General features: G+C 40.6%; 2 protein-coding genes across 2 annotated transcripts; one reads left to right on the top strand and one right to left on the bottom strand.

Moving 5' to 3' along the window:
• Positions 1–1,137: 1,137 nt before the first annotated feature.
• LOC136279017 (uncharacterized) lies at positions 1,138–4,338 on the bottom strand. Its single transcript, XM_066162356.1, has one exon. The coding sequence runs from the start codon at positions 4,336–4,338 to the stop codon at positions 1,138–1,140; it is 3,201 nt and encodes a 1,066-aa protein (XP_066018453.1).
• Positions 4,339–5,341: 1,003 nt separating this feature from the next.
• On the top strand, positions 5,342–18,501 carry LOC131794961 (sushi domain-containing protein 2-like). Its single transcript, XM_059112519.2, has 15 exons — positions 5,342–5,700; positions 7,203–7,493; positions 8,665–8,799; positions 9,451–9,613; positions 10,212–10,463; positions 10,918–11,167; positions 11,542–11,723; positions 11,971–12,127; positions 12,772–13,007; positions 13,607–13,818; positions 14,816–15,032; positions 15,244–15,369; positions 15,853–16,116; positions 16,723–16,899; positions 17,070–18,501. The coding sequence occupies exons 1-15, from the start codon at positions 5,494–5,496 to the stop codon at positions 17,291–17,293; spliced, it is 3,093 nt and encodes a 1,030-aa protein (XP_058968502.2). The 5' UTR covers positions 5,342–5,493; the 3' UTR covers positions 17,294–18,501.
• The last annotated feature ends 1,138 nt before the right edge of the window (positions 18,502–19,639 follow it).

The raw sequence follows: 19,639 nt of genomic DNA, 5'->3' as shown, positions 1-19,639 counted from the left end.
TTGCCAACGATATAAAACATTTCGTAGAATGTGCGCTTCAGAACTTTGATTTTAACTCAATCGCAAGTTAGATTTCATTCCTCACAATCACAACTGCATGAAATGTTTCGTTCAACTGTTTTCCGCTTGTTTGCGTCATCAGATTTAGCATATCAGGAAAATATACTTAACACCAGAAGCCATTAAGCTCCTGTTGACATCTATTATTGACATGAGAAAGGAACCCCACCCTACCTCACCTCAAATAAGAAATTTTTAATCCCATGATAGCTTCATTTTCATCAATTGACCGTGGCTAAAAAAATTGTTTTCTATCTTTTCATATATTAAAATAAAATATACAGATCGCTCCCGAGAGAAGCGTCAACTCTCCAGAAAAAAAGAAAACGAATAATAGGCCAGATACAACTAAAGTGCCAGCATCGAGTATTGCATATCTCAGAAAACGGTTTACATTCACCCGGAAATCAGTTGCACAATGATCAGGTAGAAAATATATGACCGTGACAATTTCCGCTTTTCATGAGTATGTTCTAATCGCAGCTTACAAGGAAAAAAGAGTTGACAAAGGCACGGCGGTACTCAGGAGTTACCTTATGGGTGATCTTCAACTTGAGAGAATACTTATGTAACGATAGAATTTTTAGTTATCGAGTTCTTTCATGCTTGTGCTTAAAAAATATAATATTCAACGTAGAAAGCTCAGTTCAGCAAAGCGTAAACGCTACCAGTTCTCCTTCAGTCACCCATAAACAGTTGTTATTAGTGTTAAAATGTAACAGCCACCTGTCATGTCCTTTTGCGTAGTTGTTATCCACCGGAACTCTTTGAAAGTAATTAATGTTGTAAAAGGCGAAATTCCTGCTTAGCCAATAGTGTAGTAGATTACATGACTCTTTAGATCCTAAGTATGTACGTTAGGTTTAAATAGAACTGTTTTGTAAAGCTTCAAAAAAAAAAAAAAAGAAAAAAAAAAAAAAAAGAGAAAAAGGGAGGAGAAGAGAGAAGAGAGAAAAGAAGAGGGGGGGTCGAACCAGCCCTGGCCAGGTCCGTTCTGGTCAAAATTGTAGGAGAGCTTGCAGAATAAATCTACGTTGGAGCCAATCCTGTTGTTGTTAGTCATTCTCTCAAGGATAGTCAGCAGCCGTAATAGATTCCGGTTCCTTCCCGCAGCCAGCGAGTGCCCCCAAGGAAAGCCTTTACCCAGAAGGAGTTTTTAAGTGAAGTGAGATGATTAAGATGGATTCCTCGCGTTAGAGCATCTGCGGGGTTGTTGTTAGACTTGATGTAGCGTATTTGGTCTGCCCCAATCGTCTCTTGAATTTCAGCCACTCTGGCAGATACGAAAGGCCTGAATTCCCGTGGTGGCGTTCTGATCCAGGACAAAACGGTTGATGAATCGATCCAGAAGAATCTTTCCCAGTCCTGGGCTTTTGCGAACTCCAATGCTTTTACACATGTAACGTACATGCGTGCAAGTGCTAAACAGCCCAACAGTTCTAATCTCGGGATGCTCTTCTTCTTCAGAGGTGCGACGAAAGCCTTTATCGTGACTGGAACACTACGATAGTCTCCGCCAGCAAGTTTCCACCGCAGGAAGATGACCGCACCATAAGCCTGCTCACCACCATCGGAGAATCTGTGAATTTGAGGCACGCCCACTGCGTTGTTTGGTTTTAGCTTGCGGTCAAACTGAAATGACAGGAGATCATTTATGGACTGGACATTCTCTAACCATGTTTGCTGAGTACTCTCGGGAAGGATGTCGTCCCAGCTGTAACCTGAACTCCATAATCCTTGCAGGTCAATTCTGAACTTGATTGCAACGGGCAGCACAAGACCGATGGGGTCCCATAACTGACCAACAAGACCTAAACAGCGCCTCTTTGTCAGGACATCCAGTTCTCCGAGGTCATTCTTTTTGAAGGTGAACGTGTCTAGCTGTTTATCCCAGCTTAGGCCGAGAAGATCCGTGAACCGTTCACCGTTGGATTGGTCGATTTCTGCCTCATTGGAATGCCAAGTTTTGATCTGGAAGTTGCCTTTCGCGAGGACAGCGTCGATGTGGCTGATAATCTGCTTTGCCTTGGTTACTGTTTCTCTGGAGCCACCGATGTCATCCACGTACACATGCTGTCGGATTTCTCCTGCAGCTTCCGGGAATTCTGCGTTCGAAAGCTTGGCTAGCGTGTTGATAGCATTAGTTGCGACGTCAGGGGCCGGTTTATCACCAAAGTTCAGTCTTAGCCACTGGTAAACAGTTGGTTTGTCACGTGTGTTGCTCCTCCAAAGAAACCTGTGGTACACCTGATCCTCAGGATGTACCAGGATTTGGTTGAACATTTTACGAACGTCACCAGTGAACGCCACTTCGTCCCATCGCCATGCTGCCAGTACATCCAGAAGACTATTGATGAAGTTAGGTCCTTTCTCAAGGTAATCGTTGAGGGACAATCCATCATGACCTTTTGAAGATGAATCAAAGACTAGTCGAACTTTTGTGGTTCTTTCTGGCGTAAACACTGCTTGCAATGGGAGGTACCATTCGGGTTTATCATGAGCAATTTGTTCAGGTGGAATCATTGTGATAAAGTTCTGGTCTAACAACTTTTGCACTTCCTCTTTTACGACCTCGAAGCAACCCTTTTTCATAAACCCCCTTTCAGCGGAGAGCATCCTCTTCAGAGCGATGTCGTAGTTGCTTCGTTTTGGAGGCCCTCCTTCTTTCCAGGGCATCTTCACTTGTATTCTCCCGTCGACCAAGGTAGTTGAAGCTGCGAGGGACTTCACGAACTTGCTCTCACGTAACACGTTTTCAGTGCAAGTACAGAGTTTGGTTGGTTTGACTCCAAGGAGGTCTTGGTGCAGAAGTTTCTTGATATCTTCCTCGACACTCACTGTTCCTACTTCTATTGACTGAATTTCAGATAGAGTGGAGCCGCTTGACTCGAACTGTCCCAGAACGTACCATCCAAAACAGTTTCTTTTCCCGATGGGCTCTCCAGGTTCTCCGGACACTGTGTGAATATCAATGAAGGCCTCTACGAAGTCTGTGCCAATAAGGAGATCTATGGCACCACCCGAGAGATTTATTTTATCGGAAACGTTCTTCAAATGGCTGTATTGTCTCACTGACTCCTTAGAAATTGTTTTGGCACTACTGCAAGGTCTAGTTACGGTATACACTTGAAGGGTCTTCGTAATATCCTCGTCAGAGGGCGAGGCAACCGTGACATCGATTATCTCAGAAGGTTCGCTTTTCTTCTTTCCACCCGCCAGATTCATAGTGAGACGTGTTGCTGCTCCATTTAAGCCAAGTCGACCAGCTGCACTTTTGGAGAGTAGACTTGTGTTAGACCCGGAGTCCAACATGGCGAGAACTTCGACAAAGTTTTCATTTTTGTCCATGACTTTAACTTTTTGCACAGGGCAAAGTCCAGTAACAGGTTTCAACTTGCTTTTCTGGTACACAGCATTCCCCTGGATGTTACCATTCGATGTAGGTGTGGGCCCTTGGAACTGACTTTGAAACGGTGGTGCTTTGGGATTCAAACTTGTGTTAGTTTCTCCAGTCTTCTCATTATGTAGGCACCGGTGATGGTTTTTTCTGCATTTGTCGCAGGTTGAGCCGTCTGGTTTCTTGCAATCGTTTGTGTGATGCGCTCTCAGACACTTGCGACATCGCCAATGTTGCTTTACAACCTCCCACCTTTGATTGACTGTTAGAATCTGAAACTTAGGACATGCAGCCAGGTGATGTTTGGTCTTACAGCCAAGAGGACATGTTTCATCGTCAGAATCCTCGCTGTTAGCGGCGTTATTTTCTGTCTTTTTGGGACTTTTGTCTCGGCGAATTTCGTTTCTTTCCACTGTGTTGGTGTTCGCTTTCCCTCGGGAACGAATACTCGCTTCTTGATGTAACCAGGTGATTAGATTGCTCACGGTTTCTTCTTTTCCTTCTCTTTTCATTTCTCTACCAAAATCTGAATTGTCACTTGGATCGAGTTTGGACAGAAGCTGGGACATGAGGAACGGCGCTTCAACTGACTCCAGCACAGGGCACCCAATATTATCTTCCATGTCACTTACATAACAGGCTATTGTCGTAGCGAAATGCGTTAGGGACTTAGAATCTCGTTTGACTGCTTTAAGATTATTAATCTCGGTGTGCAGTTCGTCCATTAATTTTCGTCTGTCTGCGAACTCTGTATCCAAAATGATCCACGCGCTGTCAATGGTTTTACAAGTTTTTACTTGGTCGGTCCAGAACGATCCTTTTGGCATTGCATTTCGAAAACGTTGCAATTGTTCATCTTTATCCTGACCGTATTTCTTCATCCAATGGCTGAACTCCTTTTTCCACGTGGCATAGGTTCTGCGAGTTCCGTCCTATACTGGTACAGGTAATCGTTGTAAACTTGAGTTTGACGGTTTTGATCCGATGTTATCGGCCATTTTCTGCACCGCCGACGTCATGGACGACATTGATAATGTTAGCGCTTCCAGAGTTGTCGCATTGTTAGAATTTTCTGAGGAGTTTTGTTCCTTTTGATATGCAGCAAACTTTAAAGTGATTTGAAGGAAATCAGCTTTGGTTTTGTCTCCAGCTTTCTTTGTTGCTAACACGAGTTCGTCTTCTGGGCCAGTGCCTTCGTCGACCAGTCTATCCAGAATTGTTTCCTGCTGTTTCTTGACCAGCCTGTACTTGGTTTCTACTAAACTGAATGCTGCTTCAAGTGTTTTTAGTTCTGGTTTTACGGAGAAAATTGTTTCGAATTCTTCCATTAATTCGTACAAGAGTTTGACGGCATTGTCCAGTTTTCCCGCGAGAGTTTTCACGTCTACCTTCGGCGGCATTGTGAGCGGAATTTAAATGCGAAGCTTGGCGGTAGTTAGTAACTCGGCGTAATCTTCTGCAACAAATTTTGACTGATTCGCTCCTGTGATTGAAGGGCTACTTTACGATGAAGATTTCACCACTAACTGATTTTTGCGTACATGACCGTACATGGAATTTATTTGCACTTGTAGTAATATAGTCAACTGAAAAATTAAATTAATATGACAAAGAAGGTTATTACACATGTCGATTTCGGTTGAAGCGACGGGAAAAATATTATACTTACAATTTGTGTTCCATATGCGGCTAGTAAGCTTCGAAGTGCGATCTGTGGTGACACTTTTGAAATGTAAGTTGCGTAACGAACTTCTAGGTTTTTAAATAATTAGTCACCTGATCTATTTTTGCCGCGTTGCGCAAAGATAATTAAATATTCACAAAAAAATGACAAACGGCTTGAGAAATGCAAATCAAGTTGACCCCGTCCGTCCGTTTATTTGTGAAGGCAAAACCTTGTTTTCACACTTATTGAGTGCAGCATATGCATTTCCATTATCGGAAGTTTAAGATAACCTTTGACTTGAGTGTATTAAGCATGTGACGGGCCTAATCACGAGCAATTTAGATGACACATTCCTTTATTAGCACAGAGAATGAAGACTATGGAAGTTGAGAAAATTATCGTGCTCTTGTGTAACCATTTCATTTTTTTATCGAATGCTATTGTGCTTCCCAATTTCTATCCTTTTGGAGTGAGCGATGGAGACCAGCTTGTTCCGACAAATGACGACGGGAGCTCTGGGACGATACCGATATCAATTCAGTTTCCTTTCTATGATAGGAATCACAATTCGCTGTTTGTAAGTATGCTCATTGTTTTTTATTGCAAAAATCTGAATATGTTCCTGCTTGATACAGGCACATTGAAAACGGGGCATCTCTCAATGCAAACATTACTATAAGTGGCGTCCAGACTAATTGTCTTGAAGCCTTACAGTTAGTCTTACTATGAAATGGTTCAGGTATGTGATGAAATGCTTGGTGTAAGTAGTCAGAAATGTCGAAGTAGGTTCAGTCAACCAACTCGGTAGGACGCTGTATTTCTGAACAGGATTTTTCAGCTTGAACGGTCGTTGCCGTAAGTTCATTAAAAAAGGAGGTAGACTTCGTTCACAATTGCGTGTTTGTTTATACGGCATTGTTGTGGGGGAGGGGGGGGGACGTTTAATCTATCTTGCGTTCAAAGAATCATAATTCGCAATGTAACATTGTTGAACAACAATAAAATTTTAACAACGTTGAATAAAGGGGTAAGTTTCTAAAGAAACTGTGGTGCTGCGTCGATGGGAGAGTATAACAGTGTAATTCAATACTATCAACGGAGTTTATCACGTAAATTGCCAACCATAAAGAGTTTAAAAGCTGACGTTTCGAGCGCTAGCCGTTTGTCAGAGCGAATGGAGGAATTGTGGGTTTTGTGTGTGTGTTTATAGGCAGCGTTGGTCTAGTTCATAAAAAAATTCAAGTACGAAAATACTGAAAATAGAAAAATGATTAAACGGAAATCACCAGACCGGAAATTCTTTGAATAACTTACGAAACAGAATAAAATGATTACGCTGCATAGCCTCTTTTCCAAATCAACCGTTACCTTTATTTTTAAGGCATGAATCTTCAAAGCGATGACACAAGCAAAAAATAAGTTTTCATATGACATGATCATTTAAACTTCAAGAGACGTGTTTATGCTCCAGAAACCAAATAACTTGTGTTTGCTCCTCGACCCACTGCAAGGAGCATCAATTAAGATATATATCTGACAGCGTCTTGACATTTCAAAGAGTACTTCGACCCTTCTAAGATTGCTCTCCAATATGCTAAAAATTCGCCAACTGAGTTAATTTGAACTTTTTGAGCAGGGAGACTGGAAGATTAATCCTCGTCCCGCCTATAAAGTAACCTTTTATAAACGTTTTATCGAAGACGTCAAAAACAACAATCCGCGTTTAATTTTTTCGTTTATTTCAAATGATCTCCCAAACTTCCTCCTGTCTAAGGCACCATCAGGGAACCCTAAGTGTCAAGGCCTCACTTAAATTTTTAAATAATTAATTATCCAAAAATTGATACTATTGAAGGACAGGTTTCAGAGTTATACACATATCAACAGCAGTTTCTTAATAATGACTAAACGGTTGTTATCCATCACCAGACGAACTACAGTTGGACTTGCTGTCATCCTTTATCTTTTCCTACCTTGACACTTGTCCTTTTCCGCTGCTGGCCACCAAAGCGGTATCAAAGAAAAGTTGACGATTCCATTAGTTTAGCCGTAGATTACGGGTTTAATTGATCATTTCAGGTCAACACCAACGGGGTGATTTCTTTCCTGGTCCAAGTTTCACAATATACCCCGGCTTCATTTCCTCTGGGAGATAGTCGTCGACTCGTGGCTCCATTTTGGGCTGACGTTGATACAACTAATGGAGGACAAGTGTTCTACCGAGAGACCACAGATTCGCAACTGCTTAAACGAGCTACTAATGATGTTACAGCCACCTTTGTAAATCACAGAAAATTCAAAGCCACTTGGCTGTTCGTGGCGACGTGGTATGAAGTCGCTTTCTATGGTGCTGGGAATTTCTCACCTAAGGTAAGGCTTAATTTAACAATTATTCACCGCAGCAATTGCACTAAAAACCATTTTCCTGTAAGGAAAATGATACCAGGATCAAGAGAGACAAATAGTGATATTAATGGCAATGTTAATGTGTGGATCATTACAACTCCCCTATATATGGAATGCTGATCCATCGTAGGCATCTACTCCAGACCCTCGTTAGGCTTCTCCTAAAGTCTGCTAGTACTGTCAGTATGAACATATTGTCTGTCTACACTGTCTCAGCTAGGGCTCGACTCTATGGTCTACCTCGATCTCTAGTGCTACTCCTGCGCGTCAATCATCAGGCCACTGCGTCTCAAACAAACAAACTCCTGGAAAACCAATGCTCCCCGAAGCATTGTAGGAACTTTGATTGTCGAACAAAAATTGCGTTTACCGTAGAGCCATTCATTAAAGGTTGTACTCCCCCCACCCCGAGGGTTGTCCAATACACCCAATAAAACTGCTACGATTCGTCAAAGGCAGTTTGTGAACCGTTCGGTATAACGGAAATCTGATAAACCTTCTTTGATTAGATGGAAACGCATATCGGAAGTCAATTTGCAAGACTCTTAGAAAACATATCGCAAGCAACTGTCAAGGGTTGTTGAAAATGTTGTGGAATCGAACGGTTCCCTTCAGTTAAAGTCGACCCGTCATACCAGAAGTAGATTTGCAGGACACTTTAAAAATATTCCGCAAGTAGCTAATAATGGGGTTGAAGATGTTGTCGAATCGACACGAATCGAACGACTCGTCTCAGCTAAAGTCGACCCGTAACGCCGGAAGTCGATTTGCAAGACACCTAGAAAGTATTCCGCAAATAGAACAAACTCTCTGTTTCACGGAGAAAAGTGTCGACTAACGGATCCAAACCGACCAATCATGACTGACTTACGCCACTTGAGTCTTACAGCCAATAACATCACAGCAAAACTGACCAACCAGTGTACACAAACCGGGCTAAGTACATTCGACTGACAACAGCCTTTCACTTGACTCTGATGATGACTTCCGCTCAGGTTGTCGAAACGTCAGTCGCCACTACCGACAACAGTCCTTCTCAGGACTACACTCACCCGGACGATCAAACTACACTATTACAAAAGAAAACATTGTACATTTTTAATGCGCTGACCCGCAGTTTTCAATTTTCCTTTAGAGAAACACTTTCCAGGCGATTTTGATAACAAACGGACGGCACTCTTTTGTAATTTATAATTATAACAAAATCACCTGGACTACTGGCACAGCAAGCTCAGGAGACAAGAGCGGGCTTGGAGGTACCCAGGCACAAGTAAGATTGTAGTGTCTTCTGTTAACTAAAAAATTTAGTAAGTAACGCAGGTTTAATCAGTTTGCCTTCAAAATCCTGGAAACTTAACCAACCTTCAAGGCCAACTGAGATTAAGAGATAATAATTCTATTCAAAGAAGAAATGTTAAGTACCAGGAAAATTCATTATCGGGCGCCTAAAAATCTCTGATTTTGAGTGGGTCAGTTGTTATAATTGGTCTTGGCTCTTCCTTCCACTGTATTAATCATGGAGAAAAAATAAGATGGGGTTAGAGGTTAGAGCTCTCCAAAGGTATTAGATGATTTGCGTCCACTTCTTCCTGAGCTGCTACACCCCTGCCGTAGTGATGAAACTCTGAGCAGCTTTAGTAACGTGTTATCCTTAAGGCACACATAAAAATAGCCATTTTATGCCGGCTTCAGGAAAAGAAGATAATTGGTTGCATTTACCGATGTGTGCGTCATAGGTAATCTTTTCGCATCAGGAGTGTATTTCACTGGAGGTAAACAGAGGTGGTAGCAAATGAAGTATAATACTACCATGCGAATACCATGCTGTCATAAAGTGAAGATCCTTCCAATTATCACCTTCCATTTCTTCGAATAGTGGATTTTGATTCTTTTCAACCGTCGCTTCATTTTTCGCTGACAGGCAGGCTTCAATGCTGGTGACGGCAAACGCTTTTACACTATCCCAGGGTCTGGCACTCATGACGTTATCAATATTTTTAAAACGTCCAATGTGGCAAGGCCCGGTCGATGGATATTCCGTATTGATAACGCGAGAATCGTGGAAGGTGGTTGCAACACGAAAGGTGAGAGTTGGAGGCCTTTTTTTCCTGTAAGGATATAACATTCACCAATTGAAGGGTGCTAATTTCTAAAATGGGATAATTCGAATTATCAAAGCGAATGACGAAGGGCGAACGCTCGAAACGCCAGCTTTGTTACTCTTTACGGTGGCCAATTTACATTATCAACTCAGTTGATTACGCAAATCATCTTAGTGCACTCCCCCATCGACGCAGCTCATAGTTTCTTTAGAAACTTTAACTCTTTATTCATTTAAAAATGAGTTTGGTGTTTGTTTATGCTGCGCACCTGATTCACACAAACGAAGGCGTTTTTCGTCAAATTTTTGTTGGCACTAGCGTAGAACTAAACATCAAGATTGTATTTTTAGCGCTACAGTATGTTCTCGACTAAAACAGCGTTTGAGGGTTGTTTTGATGTACCTCGATTGTGCGTCACAAGTAGCTGCATCTTTTTTCTGATAGTTTTTTTATGGCATGATGATGAGATGATAACGAAGACGAAGATCAAGATGATGAAGAAGATGACGAAAATGATGACAAAGACGATGACAATAACTGTAATGATAAAGATGTAGATTTTTTTTTAATCTTTTTAAAGGATCAATTGTTATTTCACCGGGCTACGCAATCATGCTAGGAGGTGATAACCTTTTCGTGTCTGGACCCTGCTTCAAGTCATCAGATGACATCATATGTGAATTTTCTGGCGGCAAAGCAATCAACGGAAGTTTTATCAGTCCCATTCAGGCATCTTGCACTGTGCCAATGCTTTATTCGACCGGCAGGTTGACAATGAAAATGTCAGTAAATGGAGGAAGGAGTTTCGACTACCAAGGCATCATCACCATTGGTAAGATTAGACTTTGGAAAGTTTTGGGAAAGCCTAGTCTCTCACACTGCATAAAAGACCACTTTGCTAAGGCTCTTAGTCTATTAGTTGAGCCGGGTGTTGCCTGTGGGTAAAAGTTTCTCCCTTCGACAGGCTAGGTTTTAAGTGAAATATGCCGTATAAAACTATCTCATTTGTGGAAAAAAAGTAAGTCTAGGGAGATTTTTGGTTAAGCTTATGCCTACAACTGTTTCTTTAGTATATCTGAAAATGGCAACATTTGATAAACTCAAGTACCATATCTCCAACTGTACCCCTTAGAGGGTCTCTAAAATGTTAAAGGCGTGTCAATCTTGGAGCACTACAATGAGTTCATGTGATTCAGAATTTTCAGTAGCGACGTGTCCCTACCAAACACCTCATCTGATTCAGGTAAATGTATATAGTTTTTTTATTGATTCTTGCTTCTCGCCAGTTAACATTGCCAAATTCAAGCCAGCTGTCGTACGGTATAAGGTAAAGAGGTGGTATGAAAAAAGTCATATCTGTATTTCATGGGATCCAGCTTACCTCGGAGGCGACAATCAGAGAGTAACAGTTCAACTGGCTCGTTTTTCCATGAAGGGCGACGGACAGGTGGTTTTTCATAGCACATTCAATGTAGTGGCAGGTCAGCAAAATGACGGAAATAGTCAGTTCGTTGTGCCAAAAGGAGTAGATCAAGGGTAAGAAGCCATGATTGCTTTCATTTTCAATCAAAGTAAACTCAGTCTGCAGCAAATTCAAACTCTTCAAATGACCATGAATCATTGAACCATAAAAGACCTCCTCATTAAATCATTTCAAAGCTTACGGTGGATCGTCAACGATGGAAAAGCTTGAATTTTTCCTATAATGAGTCTCGGTAAGTATCTAGTTGATCGAGAAATGATTATGTAAAATTAATTGTTTGCTGCGTTATCGAATACTTTGTTATCGAAGCTAACGAAACTTTTCTCTTCAAATCACAAAGGCAAAAAAGTACACTGTTTAGTCGAAAGTACACGAGCCTTCTTGATGAGAACCTTTTAAAAACTTTTTTACGTTCACAAACCTTTAGAGCAATAGGTGGGGATGACCGCTTTGTCACACTGGTTCTAGTAAAAAGGATTGTTAGCAGCTTCGGCAGTTCCCCGGCCGAATGGATCTGGAGCGATCCATTCCACTGGTTGAACCACGAGATGGCTGAGCAGAGATGTGTGCAGTGGTATAACAAGCAGCCTGATCCAAAGATATACACAGGTAAATCACAAAATAGCCCATTTTTAATTTTAACGAGATCCCGAGAAGCAAGGCAGATAACACTTAGTTGAGAGCTACCAGTAACTGCAAACACAAATCTCAATTGGCCGAGATTACAACGCTACGAAAATATCAACAAAAACTCTAAAATAAATGAGACAGCAGTACCACAGGATAAGTCTTAGAGGACAGGTCTTTCATAGCAATGTTTTAGGCAGACCTAATTAATGGTATTCCTTGTTCACAGATGACATCTCCCTCCTTTCCTGCCCGCAAACGTTTCTTCAAGCAATGGCGGACCGCGGTCGATTTATGTTAGACGAATACTGTAATCCAAATGCTGAGCAACATTTTGCTTTATACTGTAAGGAGGCTACGCATTGCTTTAGCACAATCAATCCAAGGTGAATATGTATCTTTGATACAAAAGAACTTAGTAACTGAACTTGAAAACATGCTTAACGTACAGCAATGAGTGTACGTCAGCAGAATGAGTCACTTACTCTGTGAAAAAAAAAAAAAAAAAAAACAGTTTAGTCCATAATCATCAGGCTCGCATACTTCAAGTTGTTGCTTACTTATTACCCAGGTGGGAGGGTCGGACAGAATTTATTAAAAAGAAGCAAAGATCTTCTCGTCCTTTCCAACCCACCTCGGTCAACTAGCATGTCTCCTTATGATCGCCGTTCCTTCTCCTTCTTCCATTCTTGTGGCAGTTTCCATCTCACGGGGCCGTAAATCTTTTTCACGCCTTGTTCTCGCCGTCGTGTTCGGCTCTTTCACGAAGATATCTCTTATGTTTGTCCATAAAAGCCCGCGCTTGTTCATATGATCGGAACGGGGTTCTTCAAATGATTCCATGGGTAGTATTCAAAGGTTGTATATTAACCTAGCTTAGCAAACTGGCTGAGCGTTTCCTATAACTAATTAGGTACCAGGGCGAAATAAGTACGGTTTCCATCTCCTTTTGAAAGAACTTACACTTTTCTCTCTGGGTATGCAAATGCCATTGATTAAATCAGAGCATTCAACTTCATTCAATTTGCAGTGAACAAGGTGCTGGACAGCAGTGTTGCTATAATGAACAAGGAAACTTGATGATTGGTCCAAAAATTGGGGGATCCCTGAGTCGGGTTCATATGAGTGCTGGAGTGCCATTTCTCTCTCATTTCTTCCACGACCTGATGCCTTATTCAGACTGTTGTGTATTGTCTGAGAACTGTGGAAAGTACTTTGAGAAGAGACCATCAGATAACGGCATGAATTACGAGCCTCCACGGCCAGGTTGGATATCAGTAATTTTATGACTATCCTTTGTTTCAAATGGGTCTCCTTGTGAGTAAAACTGCTTTTCATTTTATCCACGCAAAGTGGGTTAATGACGCGTATTCTTGACAGATATATTGAAAGGAGACTCCGAAAGCTGAGATAAATACTAAGCCCGCTAATCAATTATACTTCGAAATGTACTGCTGCGACAGCTATTCGGATAAATTTAGCTGGAATTACTAGTGTTTGTAATTCCTAAACCGAAAGAGCTGTGCACCTCTGTGAAGTGCTTTATTGTGGTCAACTGTCTGTTGAAATGGCCTGATTCTTAGGATTTTTGAGAAGTTTCGCCTTGGCAATTTGTTAAGAGGTCAAGGAACCAATTCAACTATTTCCATCACATTCGATCCTTCCGCCATTTTTTCTTTTACTTACATGCAGTTTTCAAGTCTTTTTTTTTGCACATTTTGTTTTGGATGTTTTGTATGATGTTATGATGATAATAAAACTTTCGGCGCAAATTTCATCTAGTTGTGGTTAAGTATTAGATTAAACCTAGAGGTAAAATTAAATGATTGTGCTCACTTTCATTTTTAGCTGATTTTTTTCTGTAGCCACTGGAATCGGCGATCCTCACATGGTTACTTTGGATGGAGTTGAATACACCTTTAATGGTTATGGCGAGTATCACATTCTCCAGGTACCACCTTCTGGGTTCAAGCTACAGGGAAGAATGCAGCCTTTGATCAATAGTTACGGCAGAAAGACTCATGGTACAGTTTACAAGGCGTTTGCGATGAAGGAAAATGGCTCGGATATTGTACAGGTAAACACCGGCCAAACAGAAACTAACCTTCGACTTTTCTTTAGAAAAAAGGGGGGGCTGTTCATTATTCAGAAAACACTTGTGACCGCAGTTTAAGCTTTCCCCGTGCGCAGTTTAAAAAGGATTAAAAGAGAGAGAAGAATGGGTATTAACTAATGATTATGAAATGCAGCTGGTTTTTTTGCCTTAACACTTTTTCTCTCAGTTGTTTTATAACAAAGAGGAAAACTCGTGGCCGTTACTTTCTGAACAAAATGTTTTGCCCTTAAAGGAAAAAGAGTGGTCGGAAGGCAAGTGCAACTTCTTCCTCTGACATTTGACCACGAACTCAAAGATCTTGTTTTTTTTACAAATGTCGGAATGGTTTTACTGATCTTAATGTTTATGATTTTGTTACTCCTGTTTCTCACGGCCGAACCAGACTAAGTAATTCTTATAACCTTAAAACTCCTGTATGTAAAACTAGCACTTTTCAGGCCTCTTACTTTAATCGTATTGTTAAGCTCTGGAACTATATCTGTAAATTTTCACCCCTACCAGTTTTTCAACTACTGCTTTCTTCCGCAACTTTGTTACTGAGCACATGTTTCACCTTTTGCACAATCACTTTGACATATCCTATCCCTGTACCTGGTCAATTGTACGATCCTGCCCCTGCCATCCCTAGTTTTTTTAGCGTCTTTTAAATTTGGCGTCTTTTGGTTGATCGTGTTTCAATTAGTATTTGTACCATGGGAGGTGCCTCACATGGGTCCTTGCATCCCGTTCGCACCTTCCCTTTTGACCTTATCACTTTAAATCACTTTGCACATATATTTCATTTTTTTTCTTGGCTGTTTAATTTGCTGCATGTAACATGTGTAATGGTCAACAAAGCTGTTAAAAAAAAAAAAAAAGTGCTGTGTTGGTCCCAAAGACCCCATCGTCTGCACTCTAGCTAAGCAGACTCTAAATAGAAATATCTATCGTTAACTTGAACTGAATTCCCTCTTATCAGGTTCACATGAACGGCCGCATGGAAGTTGACGTTCTGGTGAATGGAGCTTTGATAGAATCTGATGAGCGACTGCTGGTGGATTTTAATGGCGTCACAGTTTTAAAATACAATAACTCTTATAAATATTCCACCATATTCAACTCTGGCATATCAGTTACAATCGAGAAGGCCGATGAACTTTTACAAATGATGCTGCTGGTGCCACAGATGTATAAAGGTATGCCCCATCCTGAACATTCGTCTGAAGTGACATCCTGGAATTCATGATCACAACAGGTCGAGGCTGTTTCTCTTTGTCATAAAAATAATGATGAAATTAAATTCAGCGCTATCTGAATGATGCTGGCTTTTCTTGATAAGCTGGATAGCCTTCTTTATGGGAAGTATATTTATTTCTTTATTTCTTTATTGTGTTTATGTTTGTTAAGGAAACACAAGTGGCCTTCTGGGATTCTGGGACGGGGACCAAGTAAAAGAATACCTGCTTCCTGACGGAACCTTCCTTGACACTAATTCAAACCAATCACGAATTCATTACGAATTTGGACAAAAATGTAAGCTACTAAGCTTGAGACCATACGCTGAATATTTACAGTAATCCTTGTTCACTTAGATATTCAACCAGAACGTTAATTAGGTACCTCCTGTAGAACTCAGATGGTAACATAACGTTACTCTTTAGGGGGAGGTATTCATCTAACGCTGTTTGACATACTTATGGCAGCTCTGATGGTTGCTTTCCAGCCGGTAAAAATCCAGGATTTCTGGAAGGAAAAGTCATGCCTTCAGTTTGATGATAAGCTGCATTTCCCTGGCCTAAAATGGTTTTTAAGCACAGGATTCAGGTTGAAATACTTTAAGCTACTCTTGAGATATTTGTGAACCTTTTCAACCCTTTGGTGTTTTAAATGTACTTCTTACAAACGTGACCAAGTTACATGAATGCAGTGAAAATGCGCTCAGCTTAGCCTTCAGTTAAGGCCTGACCCTAGAAAATTGTTCTGTTGGTCATCCTTACCGTAATGTCATCCTCACAGGGGCTGTAACTGAAGAGGACTCATTATTCACATATTATGGCGAAAATCATACCTCCTATGTCGATGTGGGATACATACCGGTGTTTTTCGATCAGGATTTGATTTTTGATGACGTAATCTTCGGTCAGAAGGCTCGAAATGTGTGCGGTAGTAACAAGGAATGCCTGTTTGATATTTACACCACTGGAAAGATCAGCATTGGGATGAATTCTAAGAAGGCCTTGGAGTCGTTTGCTGTGGTCGTAAATGAAGTAGAGACCCCAGGTTAGTGGCTCTTTTGTCAAGTGTGCATATTATGGGACATGATCGATGAAAAGTATTGCTGAAAAAAGAGGAGATGCATAATCCGGCCCTTGCTGAAAATTTTAAAACGCTGCGTTTTGCAAGATTGCAAAATCGCTTATGATACTGTTACATGTTTTAAAATGTCAACTTCATAATTGGTAACTTTGTTGACCTTTACATTCAATTTTCAAACCAGTATATTACCGAATGATTGAGTTTCAGTGATGATCTTCAAAATACTGGAACTGTTCTGGTGGTAATACTGTTAGGGACTTGTTGTGAACTGGCTCTTTGTCGTGCACAAATAACCTTGGGCTGGTTATATTGGTGACCTGTGATCAGTGACCAGCGAAAACGTGAGATCCAAACGTTAGCGGCGAGAGATGTGAATACCGGGAAAACTAACTAATTCTTCTCCGCGTGAGGTTTTATACATGAAGGATAGTTGCTCACCAGATAATTATTGCCGCAGTTTAAAAGTGCGTGGAAAAAAAACATGATCAGCCAGAGGTTCGTGGCTGCGAATTTTTCCTGGAGTTTGTCTTGATACTGAATAAGTAGCTAACAGATATTAAATTCTTGCAGGCTGTATACCAATGGAGAACGTACTTCGCAATGGTTTAATGCAAAGAAAGGATTCTAAAGATGGAGCCATGCTATTCAAGTTCCATTGTGATACAGGTTTCAGTCTCACAGGCCCTTCAGTTATTCGTTGTTATCAAGGACAGTGGAATGGCTCTAAACCAAGCTGTGAACCATCAGGTGAGCTTTAACTAGTTTAAAGCAGTCGGGAGAACAGAACGCTATGAATACTGCAAATGCCGAAAGGCTCAGAAAGAAAGCATGAAAGCATCAGTATTAATTTTATTTTTAAAAAATCAAAGAATTTTTGTATCAGTATTATCTTTGAATTTAGTTGTTCTGCTCTTCAGGTACGAAGAGGAGCCGGAAACTGTGGTATGTCCTCGCTTCTGCCATAGCAGGGATCGTACTCATTGCAGTGGTTATTATGGTCTTCTGTTGTATTAGACGGAGATGTAACAATTCTGACGCCAATGAAGGACGAGAAGCTTCACAAATTGGACAAAAGATCAACGCGGACTTAAGTTTAAACAACCCGGCTTATGTATCATGCAACGATCTGAAATCAGCTTGACAATATGCTCTGCCTCGTATATCATCATATAATCAAAGGAGAGCGGCCTGGAAAGCCAGAACAATCATCAAAGAAATGGAAACAAGGAATAACGATGCTGAAGTTTAGGTTGGGAGCTCCCTAATCGAGATTAGTCTTTCGTCTTTTCACTATGACAGAATAAACTATTGCACAATTTGCACGGTCAGGTTAAGAACACCTTATAATAACCTTTAACAAAGAAATATGCTGGCTCTTCCAACCCTTTTTCCAGTCACGTCTACGTACTTAGATTGTAATTTAACATCAGCCCCTAACAAAAGTAATATAGTGTGAGTTGGCCAACTGACTGGAAATAGCACATTTATCACCTTTAAGTGAGGAAGGAACTAAACTTCTGTAGGCCACCATCACCTTTATTTGAAATTAACTTCATTTTTGGATTATTGTGTCGTCTCTAGGCCTTCTCTGGGTCTTCCATGTAGGAGGCACATATTTCCGTTTATTTTTCATTGTAGATAATGGAAAAGAAATATGAAATATCTCTTTCCTTCAAATAACTAAGCAGATGATATAAAATGTTAGATGCCTCAAATTATCGAAACGTTAGTCACTACTACCGACAACAGTTCTTCTCAGAACTACACTCACCCGGACGATCAGACTACACTATGACATGTTACCCCCCGGGTTCAAAACTGTGATTCAAGTAGCATAGCATTATTCCATCTTGTCGATGGCAGAATCATTCGGTTTCAGACAAGTGGTAGATATAAATATACCAACAGTTTATGGGATAGGGGGAGGGTGGGGGTGTTCTAAACCCCTTGAACCCCCCTCCTGGATCAGCCACCGAAGTACATTTCATAATCTGACCAATCACCAAATACTTCCTGCATGAAATAACTCGCACTTACAAAGTAGTTTGAACATGCAAATAAAAGGAGAAGGGCTGTAATCGTCATTTCTATACCTTAGTGTAGTGGTGTATCTTGCTATATTCGCAGTAATTTAATATGTTGCAATTATAAGATTTCCAAGCAGACGTTTTTGCCAACGATATCAAACATTTTGTAAAATGTGCGCTTCAGAACTTTGATTAAAACTCAATCGCAAATTAGATTTCATTCCTCACAATCACAACTGCATGAAATGTTTCGTTTAACTGTTTTCCGCTTGTTTGCGTCATCAGATTTAGCATATCAGGAAAATACACATGACACCAGAAGCCCATTAAGCTCCTGTTGACATCTATTATTGACATGAGAAAGGAACCCCACCCTACCTCAAATAAGAAATTTTTAATCCAATGATTCATTTTCATCAATTGACTGTGGCAAAAAAAAAAACTGTTTTTCTATCTTTTCATATCTTAAAATAAAATGTACAGAACGCCCCGGAGACAAACGTCAACTCTCCAGAAACAAAGATAACGAATAATCGACCGGATAAAACTAAAGTGCCAGCATCGAGTATCGCATATCTCAGGAAACGGTTTGACATTCACCCGGAAATCAGTTGCACAGTGATTAGGCAGAAAATATATGACCGCGACAATTTCCGCTTTTCGTGAGTCTGTTCTAATCATAACTTACAAGGAAAAAAAGAGTTGAAAAAGTCACGGCGTTGCTTAGGAGTTACTTCATGGGTGATCTTTAACTTGAGAGAATACTTATTGAGTGCAGCATATGCATTTCCATAATCGAAAGATTAAGATAACCTTTGACTTGAGTATATTAAAGGGTAACTGACGCCAAATTTTTCTCCTTTTTTTGTCCAACTACATTCCTCTTAGGTTGAAGAATCCTAAATAGCAAATTAACGATATACTAAATAAAGTCAAATTTTCTAAAAATTATTTTTTTTGATGCTTAATTGACGGTCATTTTGAAAACTGCCCGATTCATGTCACGTGATGTGATACGTTACACGTGTGTAAGTCAGTGAAAAGCGTCAAGTCAAGACCTGAAAGTAACAACTTCGTCCCGGCTGTTCAGCTGCTGCCGAAATTTACGAGCGAAAAAAAAGATATGTTTCATTCTGTTATAGGCCACCATTTAGAGACTATGAAATACGAAGTGAGAGATAAAATAATAAAGGTTGAATAATCGAAACACGACGGATCGCATGTCTTTATTCAGAGCCACAGGTGATTTGTACGCCATTCCAAACAGCTGTAAAAAAGATATATGTTCCCATATTTTTTTTCCTCTTGACCATTATCGATTCCTATACTTAAAGAAACGTTTTCTAGTCCAAGCCGAAAAGTATATGACAATAGATTTGTCCGGTGTCGATCACTGTGACCTCAGGCCCATCGGGTCTTGAGTGAGCGTGACTAAACGCAAAGTGTTGTCGCGTATTATG

The sequence above is a fragment of the Pocillopora verrucosa genome, chromosome 1, assembly GCF_036669915.1.
Source record: "Pocillopora verrucosa isolate sample1 chromosome 1, ASM3666991v2, whole genome shotgun sequence".
NCBI lineage: Eukaryota > Metazoa > Cnidaria > Anthozoa > Scleractinia > Pocilloporidae > Pocillopora > Pocillopora verrucosa.
This window is presented reverse-complemented; position numbering and strand designations above follow the sequence as displayed.